This window comes from Lytechinus variegatus, chromosome 10, assembly GCF_018143015.1.
Source record: "Lytechinus variegatus isolate NC3 chromosome 10, Lvar_3.0, whole genome shotgun sequence".
In the NCBI taxonomy this organism is placed as follows: Eukaryota; Metazoa; Echinodermata; class Echinoidea; order Temnopleuroida; family Toxopneustidae; genus Lytechinus; species Lytechinus variegatus.
The window spans coordinates 14633886-14645997 of NC_054749.1; the positions used below are offsets into that span (position 1 = coordinate 14633886).

The 12112-nt window shown below is 36.3% G+C and overlaps 1 protein-coding gene across 2 annotated transcripts in view; it reads left to right on the forward strand.

Moving 5' to 3' along the window:
* LOC121422414 (transmembrane protein 94-like) overlaps window positions 1–12112 on the forward strand; it is a 46382-nt gene that overhangs the window by 24418 nt on the left and 9852 nt on the right. For both annotated transcript variants that reach the window (XM_041617444.1, XM_041617445.1), the window contains exons 18-23: window positions 1803–1928; window positions 2435–2576; window positions 4174–4425; window positions 4730–5419; window positions 6278–6377; window positions 6886–6994. In XM_041617444.1, coding sequence (XP_041473378.1) covers window positions 1803–1928; window positions 2435–2576; window positions 4174–4425; window positions 4730–5419; window positions 6278–6377; window positions 6886–6994 — 1419 coding nt within the window. The remainder of the gene's footprint in view (window positions 1–1802; window positions 1929–2434; window positions 2577–4173; window positions 4426–4729; window positions 5420–6277; window positions 6378–6885; window positions 6995–12112) is intronic.

The window sequence follows — 12112 nt, forward strand, 5'->3', positions numbered from 1 at the left end:
AAATGCATTTAATAATAATAATACTAAAGGTATATTTACCCAGGGTAGCCACTTCAGTTCCAAAAACTGTTCTCCCAGTGGGCCCTGCTATTATTACCCGGCTAAGCTGGGCTACCGATTCAGGTGCACACAGCTTTTTGTACATTTCATTTATTTCACCTTCTGTAAAATACCCCCCAAATTGTATTTACATTGTATTCAAGTTATTAGAATATTATAAGGTGTGTGCTTTAAAAGCAAAAAGCTTACCAAGGTGGGCCCCCCAAACATATACAAGATCCATATTGTACATATTCCTTTAATTTTCAATCATGCATTGATGTTCAGAAAACACAAATTTGAGGCATATTATTGACTTATGCAGTATCTCAATATTAGATCCCTGTTGCATAAAAATTACTACTGTGGTAACTTTGTCATTCAATGGTAACTTGAATGGAATCCTTGATTTTGATTGGCTGTTGATCATCATTACCATGGAAGATACCATTGGATGGCAAAGTTACCATAATAGTAACTTTTATATAACAGGGCCCTGAGATGTATTTATAATAATAGGCATTTATATAGTGCCATCTATCTAGAAATATTCTATTCCGAGGCGCATTGTTATTATTACCCCGGCTTTAGCTCGAACTGCCTCTCGGCGCTGATTCATTCAAGGAATTAATCCTGCCGGGTACCCATCACCTCACCGGGGTCGAGTGCAGCACAATGTGAATAAATTTCTTGCTGAAGGAAATTACGCCATGACTGGGATTCGAACCCACGACCTTCTGTTTCAAAGTCAGAAGACTTATCCACTAGGCCACAACGCTCCACATTACGAAGCACAGAGGGGAGAAGAAAACATTTCAGGAAGGTCTTACATCAAGGGAATCGGATGTACTATGGAATTGCTCAAATGATAACCATATTTCAATTTTTTTTAGATGTACACAGGGTTATACATGAGCGCAAGGGGCGAATTTGCCTATATAACAGCCCAAATCACCCCTAGAGTTTCGTAAGATAACACACTTGCCATAAAATCTGCCTCAAAAACATATTCAAGAATATTTAGAAAATAAGTATTCTACATATTGCAAAATAATATTTGCATTTACTGCATAATTGTTTGTTGCACAAAAAAGAGGTCCTTGAAATGAAACGAATGCCCCCCTCCATTTAAAGGACCCGTCCACCCCAACAAAAAGTTGATATGAATAAAAAGAGAAAAATCCAACAAGCATAACACAGAAAATTTCATCAAAATCGGATGTACAAAAAGAAAGTTATGACATTAATTTAAAGTTTCGCTTGATTTCACAAAATAGTTTCATGTATATGCACATCCTGGTCAGTATGCAAATGAGGAGACTGATGTCATCCACTCACTATTTTTTTATTTTTTATTATATGATATATGAAATATTCTAATTTTCTCTTCATTGTCAAGTGATACAATGATTTCTTCCTGAACATGTGGAAGTAGCTTAGTACTATATGGCTCAGTCAAGTTGATCCTTATTGTCAAATCTATAAAAAATGAAAGATTGTATGATTCAAACAATAAAAAACAAAAATAGTGAGTGATGGACATCATCGACTGACTCACCTAGTTGTGCATTTCACTGTTTTGTGAAAAATAAGCGAAACTTTAAAATGTCATGACTTTTTTTATTTTACATCCAATTTTGATGAAATTTTCAACACTATGCTAGTTTGATCTTTCTCTATTTATTCAAGTCAGTGTTTTTCTGGGGTGGACTTGACTTTTAAGTAACCTCCACAATTGATTTCTGACTCTGAATTTTGTTTAGATCATCTTGGGATATGGAGAGCAGTCGAGACCCTAATACAGATATTCATCGCACCAGGAAGTACCACAGCCTTGATTCTACCATGAACAAACATGGCAAGATTACAAATGCTGAAGAATGCTACAAGTAAGTGATGATGATGATGATGATACTTTGCTTTTATACAGTGCTATATTAATTGGGTTACAAATGTATTATTACCTTATTACCCTGGTCATCATATTCTGGCTTAGCTGCATACAATGTATTGGTATGTACTTTTCCACTCTCTGGGGAGCATTCCAACAAGAGTTCCAAGACTCAATTGCTAAGCATACTACATTGGCTTTTGCATTTTACTGGGTATCTATTTGGCACCTGGATGGAGAGTGATGTTGATGATGATGATGTTGAAATACTAGTACTTCATATGCACTATATTTATAGCCATAGTTTACTGTATAAAGATGTGTCCATTATAGACATAACCAAGACATTTTTTTCTTATAAGTCCTAATGCCCATAACACCAAATGTCTATATGCTATTTACTTTATTTTCTGTCTCTGAACTTATACTAGTCTTCATGGACTTGCCTCCACCATTAACCATGAAAATGTAAAAAAAATATTTCTCTCACTCTCATTAATCTAGATCTCAGTGTGGTCAGATCTTCATTGGCATGGTAACCAGTAATTACCAAGCAAAAGCTGACATTGTGGCCCTCATCGAGCAGCTGGACAATGCGTGTATTCGATTCGTCCACTTCTCTAGAGACCAAGAACTTCGGAGCAGGGTAAATATATTTATGGAATCATTTGTAATGTCACCACTCTATTGCAACAGTCCAAGATTTAGTTTGAACCATGTCAAAGACTGCATAGCGGTCAGTTCATCATTAAAGGGATGGTCCAGGCTGAAAGTTTGTATAGCTTAATAAATAGAGTAGAATTCACTGAGCAAAATGCCGAAAATTTCATCAAAATCGGATAACAAATAACAAAGTTATTAGATTTTAAAATTTAGCAATATTTTGTGAAAACAGTCGTCATGAATATTCATAAGGTGGGCTGGTGATGTCACATCTCCAATTGCTCTTTTGTATTTTATTATATGAAATTAGGTTTATTCAAATTTTTTTCCTCTAAGAACTAGAAAAATTGGATTAACAACTGGTAGTGCATTAGATATTTATTGCTGCAGCTTATTTCATTAAAAGGCAGACATATTAACACACAAGTATGAAATAATGAAAAAATTATGATTTTATGTGATAACGTAAGAAAACGGAAAGTGGAGATGTGACATCATAAGCCCTCCTAATGAATATTCATGACGACCGTTTTCACAAAATACTGCTAAACTTTACACTTCAATAACTTTATTATTTGTTATCCGATGTTGGTGAAATTTTCGGCATGTTGCTCTGTGAATTCTACTCTGTGTATTAAGATATAAATATTTTCAACCTGGACCATCCCTTTAAAAAAAAAACAATTGCATCTTTCTAAAGCCAGTGGTTTGTTTTAATTCCCAACAGCCTAATACAGGTATCGCCCGGTGTAGATAGTCGGTGAGTCAAGCTTATTTCGATCCATTCTCTTCCTGGTTTATCCGAGAAGCTTGGTCTGGTGGCTGGATCGAATGGTTTCTTTTCAATTGGTCCAATGCCAATTCGTCCAATGGCCAACTCGTTTACTATCATCTGGTTAACATCAGTCCGTCCACGACCCGCCTGGTCTAATTGCCATTCCGTCCACTCACCATTTCCTCTAATAATCACTTGGTCTAATAGCCATTTAGTCCATATACCATTTGGTCTAATTGGACTATTAAGTGTTAATCGGGCAAAATGATTGAGAAGAAAATGGGTAGTACACCAACTGGTTATGACTGGTTATGAGACGAAATGGTCATAGACGAAGTAATTATTGGACCAAATGGCTAATGGACTAAATGGTGGTTAGACCAAATGTTGCTGGACGGATTTACATTAGACTAAATGAAGGTAGACCATGTTATGAGTGGACGGGTTGGCAGTAGACGAATTGGCAAGTTACCGATGGAACTATGACATCTTTCTCCTGGACCAGGCCTCCTCCTTGTCCAGCTCCTCCTTCGCACTGGGGATGTATTCCAACAGTTCTCCAGCTGTAGCAGCAGTGGACATGATAACACCATCACTGTGTTAAACTCATTTTGATCGATTCTCTTCCAGGTGTTCTCTGAGAAGCTTGGTCTTGAGGCTGGATGGAACTGTCACATCTCTCTCCTGGATGAGGACTCTATGTCCTCCAGCTCACACTGGGGATGTATTCTGGCAGTTCTCCATTCACAGCAGCAGTGGACATGATAGCACTGTGTTAAGCTCATTTTGATCGATTCTCTTCCAGGTTTTCTCTGAGAAGCTTGGTCTTGAGGCTGGATGGAACTGTCACATCTCACTCCTGGACCAGGACTCCTCGTCCTCCAGCTCCTCTCACCTCCCTCACACCGGGGACGTATCCCGGCAGTTCTCCAGTCATAGCAGCAGTGGACATGATAACACCATCACCGATGGCGAGATGAGCAATAGACACAGTGATACCGGGGAGCCCAAGTCAGACGGGACAGAGACCTCGCCTCACTCAGCTGACGAGGAACAGGTGGGTGTATGACCAGGGGGTTGGATGATGGCAACGATGATGATGATGACAATGATGATGAAGACAATGATGATGAAGATGATGACGAAGATGATGATGACAACGATGATGAAGATGATGAGGACAACAAGGATGATAAAGACAATGATGATGTTGATGATGACGACGATGATGATGACAACGATGATGACAGTGATGATGATGATGATTACAGTGATCATGGTGATGAAAGTGAGTATGATGATGGTGATTGTGATGATGATGACGATTATGATATTTTTCCTGTCATCTCTTTCATTCCTAGGTCCAAATTGAGGTGGAAGCCCAAAGGGTTCGCTTCGATCCCGTGGAAGCCGTTGTCGTGGTTGACATGGAGAGCTTGATAGAGGATGAGGACAAAGAAAAGGGTGATGTTGTTGCTAAGCAACAGACAAGTGATGCAAGCCAACCTTGTGAAAGTGTTGAACTTTCTATGAGAGGATCTGAAGTTCCTAACTTATCAAGACCATGTAGTAGAGATGCAGACACAGAGGATGCGGATGATGATGATGAAGAAGAGGAGAAAGATGAAACAGATGGACTTCAGACGCTTTCATCATCATCGTTGGAAAAAAGTAGGACAACATCATATCCTCCTACCGACACTTCTTGTGTGGTGAAGGCAGAACCAAAGGAGGAGGACGCGTTGCTAGGCGACCAACATCGAAATGTGGCATCATCAAATCTATCATCTCCATCATCAACAAACTCTCAATCAATTCCTGCATCTCCTCCTCCTCAAATGGAGGCCGCCAACGCCAACAACTCAGAAGATGCCAAAGAGACGGATGCCCTCCTGAGTCAGCCGTCGACCAAGCCGTTTGATCTTTCTAACAGACAGCGTCAGATCTCAGAGACTCAGACGTTTAATAGTGATGTCTCAGCAGCAGAGACAGATACCCTTAGCCATCACACAGAGAGTGAAACAGCTGGAGGGTTTGATATATCCAACAGGGTAAGCAATGAGACCTTTCTTTACTTTAATGTTGCATTTTTTTTTAACTCTCAGTACTCTTTGGGGTTATTTTGCCTCTATACAGTGCTTATCAAAAAAAGTTTACACTTTAAAAAGCCCTGGGAATTAAAATATATGCAACATATGGGTAATTTTTTCACATATAATCTTGGGTTTGGGTCTCATCTATCCAATGAAAGTAAAAGTTTTGACAGAATGTTACACTAGAGTGAGCACGGTCCATTTTTGTAAAGCTCGCAAAATCTGTTTGCGCAGAAATGCTTGTTTTCACGCTGTGTCAAGGGGAAAGGGCAAAATCAAACTTACCCTGCGAAAGATTTCTCATACATTTTCCTTGCACTCTTAGTCAATTGAAATAAAATGGATACATTCAAGCATTTTGTAACAATTTTGCCACCCAAATTGAAATTTCAACACTCAACACATGGGCTCCATGTGTGTTTGCACACAATGTATGTACTCTCTTTACTCCATTGGGAGCATTTCGAAAATATTTCCAAGACTTGATTGCTAGGCATACTACATACACTTTCACATCATACCAGGTACACATTTAATACCTCGGTGGAGAGTGGCAAAATGTGGATTAATTACTTGCCAAAGGCCGCCTTGGGATTCATACACACGATCCTCCGATTCCAAGGCGATAGTCAAAAACACTTCTTTATGCTTCCATGTATCATCATCATTGTTGTAATCACAAACTGTCAATCGTAATAGAAAATACTTTTGAAATATGTTTCAACCAAATTCAATACTTTCTTAAAGGGATATCTGATAATCTATCCACCGGTAGAAACAATGTGAGGTTTACTTTATCATGTTTTCTCTCACCAGGCTAAGTTACCTCGAGGTATAGCAAACATCAGACCACACATAGAGAGGATCGATAATGTACCCCTCCTCGTACCCCTCTTTACCGATGTCACTCCAGAGAGTAAGTTATGTCATTACAAAGAAAGTGAATGGTTTGTTGTGTTGCATTACTTTATACCTCCTCACTGGCATATATACACTATGCCTTCAACTGTGATTTATCAGTTTCATTACATTTTTTTTTCTGTTTTGAATTATAGGATAATCTAATATGTTAAGATCATGTTCTTTGGGGTATATATATATTGTATCAGCATTGTTGCTATATTGTTTTGAGGTTAGGGCAATTCTTTATTTTTTTTAGGTTGAATGACAAGATCTTTGTATAAAGAAAGAGGTCTACTTCAACCATTGCTGCTCCCAGCCCTTTCTCCTCTATTGCTCTTTGAACCTGAATATAATCTTGATAGTTCCAAATTTCTTGATGTTTCTGAGATAAAACAATTGCCTTTTGTGATTTAATGCCTGATGTTGAAAACCAGATGTAACTTTGCTTTCCATCTATACTTTGGTTATCAGAGTTGTCTCATTGATTGTTTGATATGCTGATTGTTGCTTTGTTTCCATAGCAACCCGTGAGATGGTGGAGATCATGCAGGAGTATGGAGAAGTAGTGTGTTGTCTTGGAAGCAGTCTTAATATTTCCAACGCACCAATATTTGCTCAAGCAGATATCAGGTATAGCATACAGATATACCAGGCTTTCAAAAAGTGTTTAGAAGAATTATTCATCCTAGGTTTTAATGGCAAATACTATTTCTTTCCAGGTGGGTGTTTCATAAAGCTGTTCGTAAGTTAAGAGCGACTTTAAGAACGATTGGTGATCCTTTCTTGTGGTAAATGGCATGTTGAATTAGAGATGGTTTAGTGCGTAAGAAAGGATCACCAGTCGTTCTTAAAGTTGCTCTTGACTTACGAACAGCTTTATGAAACGGCTCCCAGGCGGCAAATTTGTTAAAGTCAAGCCTGTTATATTGACCACCTGCAGACATGCCAACCATTCCCTTTTTAGACTATTCCTCTTTTGTGCTATGAATACACCAATACTTTTTTTTGTATGATTTGTTGCTTGAAAAAAAATGTTGATCATGGAGTATGTATTATACACAGCGTGCGACACTAGCACCGGTCCGACAGTCCCAGACCGGTTAAAAATCATTCTCGGGCAAGTAACTTGTTGCAAGAAAAGAACAAGTAAATTCTTGCCTACGAGCACATGTTTAAAGTGGTGAATTATCAAATTTAATTTCACACGTTTTTTTCACTAATCTCACTACAACAGGCTGGCGATTGTTTGATTTGATTTGATTTGATTTATTTATTTCCGTTTCACAATAGTATAATGAACATAGCAATAATATAATGAACATAACAAAACAAGGTTGAAAATACTACGAAATATAATATGTATACATAGATAATCATAAATTTAAAGAACACAATTGAGTAATTAAATTTGTCTGAAATTACATTTGTATTTGACAGTAAAACGGAGGGACTTGCCGAAAAAAGCAAAGCTTGTACAGGCGGCAAGCCCCTAACTTAGTTTCAATATAAAACTACAACAAATAAATATTGGTTTGTAATAATAAATTTGTTTAAAAATAAATACAATTTTTGTGCACTTGAAAAAACGTAACTGATGGGTCATGTAAAGAAATATTTACGTTATACAATATTTTAAGAGAGGGGGAGGTGAGGGGGGGGGACAGAAGGGACAGAGCAGTGCAATACACTAAGTAGAAAAGAAATATGGCAGGCAGCAGGAGCAGGTACTTGGCTAATTGCAGTTTTAAGAAGAAAAAATAATGTAAAACAAATAATATACATGACTATATGTATATAATATAAACTCATATACATAAAAGTTGAGCATAATTAAATCAGTTATTTTAGTTATTCAGCTTGACCTGTTTGCGACGAATATTTCAGAATTAACATTTTTTTCAGTTTGCGTTTAAAAATATTTACATTAGGGGATTCTTTGAAATCTTGAGGCAGAGAGTTCCAATAGGCAGGCCCGGAGAAGACAAACGAGTTTTTTGCAAATAAAGTTCTTGTTAAAGGAAGATGGTAACATAGACGTTGCCTTGTTGGGTAGCTGTGTACGGAAGCATTTTTACGGAACATATTAAAGAAAATGGCGGGGAGATCGTCCCTGCTTAATTTAAACATAAATTGACTAAGTTCGAAAAGATATATGTCATTTACTTTAAGAATGTTATTTTCAAAAAATAAGATATCAGTATGTGATCTAAAGTGTGTTTGAAAAATTATTCTTAGAGCTTTTTTCTGGAGAAGTAATATTCTATTTATTTGTGTTTGTATTGCACATCCCCATGCAATAATTCCATAATTAATATATGGTAGAATAAGTGTGTAATATAATGTTAACAAAGTGCGGGAAGGGAGAAAATGTTTAAGTTTATTAATAATTCCAATGTTTCTTGAAATTGTTTTACATATACTATCGATATGAGGCTTCCAGGATAATTTGTCGTCAATAAGGACACCCAAGAATCTAGTAGTGGAAACATTATTAAGAACAAAATTATCAAAGAAAATCCTGTCAGTTAGAGTATTGACTTTATTACTGAAAAGCATGTAGTTTGTCTTCTGGTGATTAAGTGAAAGTTTGTTGGCCTTGATCCAATCTGTAACATTTGTTAGTTCAAAGTTTAAGGTTCTAACGAGTTGGTTAATATCATCATGGGAAAAGAAAATATTGGAATCGTCAGCAAAAAGTATAAATGAAAGTAAATTTGATGTATTTTTAATATCATTGATGTAAGTAATAAAAAGAAGTGGGCCTAGTAGGCTACCCTGGGGGACACCGCAAGTAATTGGAAGAGTAGTCGAATTGCAATTATTTACTGATACAAATTGGGTCCTATCAGTGAGGTAACTCCTGAACCACTCCAAGGCCTTCCCTCTAACTCCATAATGACATAGTTTATGAAGGAGAATTTCATGATTTATAGTGTCGAAGGCCTTGGAGAAGTCCAGGAAGATACCGACAGTATGACAACTATTATCGATGGAAGTGGTGACTTTATTTATAAATGACAAAATTGCATGGGAAGTACTGTGATTTTTACGAAATCCAAATTGGAAGTTTGAAAAAATGTTATGTAATTTGAAGAAATCACTAGTTCTGGTATGGACCAGTTTTTCTAGAATTTTAGATAGTGAAGTTAGTAAGGATATTGGACGATAGTTAGAAACGAGTTGGCTATCACCTTTTTTGAACAGTGGGATGACTTTGGAGATTTTCATTTTATTGGGGACCCGTCCAGTGGTAAGAGAGATATTAAAAATATGTACCAATGGATCAACGATGGCTGCAATGATTTTTTTTAGAAGAAAGTTTGGTATACCGTCATACCCCGGGCTTTTCTTATTCTGTAGATTGCTAACAATGTTTATGATTTCCATAGAATTAGTAGGGCTGAAAAACATAGAATTGGGGTTAGGGTCGTCAAGGAAATCAGAAAAGGATTTGTTAGTTCAAGGTATATTTTTAGCCAAGTTGTTGCCAACATTTGAAAAATATGAATTAAACTCTCCTGTGATTTTATTAGCGTCGTCTGTAATAGTATTATTTGACTTTATTTTTGTGATTGTAGAGCTTTTTTTCTTTTTGTTCAGTACATTATTAATAATCTTCCAAGTATTTTTCATATCATTTTTGTAAATGTTCAATTGGGAAGTGTAGTATTCCCTTTTGGCAATACGTAATAATGTGGTAAGGGTGTTTTTATAACAAGTGTACTTAGAACGAGAGTTTTCGTTAGGTTTAGAAATATATTTATAATAAAGATTATTTTTACGATTAATAGATCGTAAAATAGATTTAGTGATCCACGGATGTATTGGGATTTTTTTATAATTTGACTTTCGGTGGGTGATAAGAGGGACATTGGTGTCTAGACAAGATGTTAATTTGGTAATAAAAATGTCGTAAGCTACATCAACCTCTGTGGAGTCAAAAATGGTCGACCAGTCTGTATTGTCTAAATCATTAATTAAATGAGAAATGTTATCATCGGTTATTTTACGATAGGAAGTATTATATGATTCATTCTTAAAAAGTTTATTTTTAGACAGCTTCACAAAAATTGAAAAGTGATCAGAAATATCACTAAGAACTATACCAGCTTGGGGGGTAGGAAAAGTTACATTACTAAAAATATTATCTATAATAGTTGCAGAAGTGTTAGTCACTCTCGTTGGTTTAGTGATTAGTGGTAAGAAAGAATTAGTCAAAAACGTTTCGAGAAACTCTTGCGAGATATTGTTATTGATGCAATTCATTAAATTGATGTTGAAATCCCCATAAAAAAACAATCTTTGTTTTTCAGAAAAGGATTGAGTAAAAAGTCATTGAGGGTTTCCAGAAAATGTCGAGTATTTGAATTAGGAGGTCGGTATAAGACTCCCAGTATCATATTTTTTCCTTTTGGATTCATGATTTCAACAAAGAGTGATTCTAAAGCGTCATTGGATAAAGTCATATTATTTATAAGATTATATTCGTATTGCTGGGGTATATAAAGTGCAACACCACCACCAGGTCTAAGAGTTCTGTTATTAACAACTAGATTAAAATCGGAGAGTGCAAAAAGAGAACAAGGATTTTCCGAAAACCACGTTTCAGTTAATCCAATGATTGAATGTTTCGGAAACTGATTTCTATCAAGAAATAATTTTAGCTTATCGAAATTTTTATTGGCACTACGAATATTCAGATGGAGAAGAAAAATATCTTCTTCAAGACTGCTAGAATTAATTAAAGATTTAAAATGTTGTTCTGTAAAATACTGTGAAGTAATAAGCTGCCCACATGGGTCATTTGGGTCAAAGTTTGAGTTAAGATCAGCAGTATTATCATTCAGGTAGTTTTTTATGTAAGTATCAAAATAGAGGTTTTCTGACGAAGCGCCGTGTTGTGATGAAAGGGACAACAGGTCATCGTTGCATAACGAGCTGAATGGGAAGTCAGACAAATCAGACGTCGGAGCCGGGAAGAATTACACTATATACGCTAAAAGAGTAGACACGCCGCCATGCTCCTGCTCCTGTTGCTGTGCAAGAAGAGGGAAACGAAAATGAGAGTGTGCTGTGCAAGAGAAAAAGACAATACAAGTTTGAAGGAAGACAAGTAAAATGGGAAGAAAAGAGACAAAAAAAAAAAACGAACCAGACCAAATACGAGAACGATCATTACTAATGTACAATGTGAATGAAGTAATGATAAAAAAAGAATAACCCAAAAAAGAAAGAAAAGAAAACAAGATAATTAAAAAATTAAAGAAAAAAAATTAAAGAAGAAGAAAATAAAAACGGATGTAACTGAGAATGCTATAGACCAATCCACGTGATAAGGGGGAAATAAGAATGATTTGCATTTCTCCCTTAGGAATTATACAGTCGTTGATTATACCAGTTATTGCAATTATTTGTTTACAAATGTCAGTGGAGCGAGACCAAAAAAAAAAATGTGTTGGTATAAACGTTAACATCAGCAACAAAGGTATATAAAGTCTGTGCCCACAAAAAAGTACTTTCACACGTTTTGAACAGCGTGTGAATTGACAAGTATTTTTTCATTCAATGTCACCAAATCGATGGTAACTCAAACCAGATTCGTTTTCGGGGGGGGGGGTCTTATCCAGTTACTAAAAGCTTTCAAATTGCTATCATATTATGCAAGATCGAGATCAATCTTTCCGTCGTTACACTCTAAAAAAAAAAGAAAATGCCAACTTAACCATGTTAACAGTTGAAAGGCCGGAG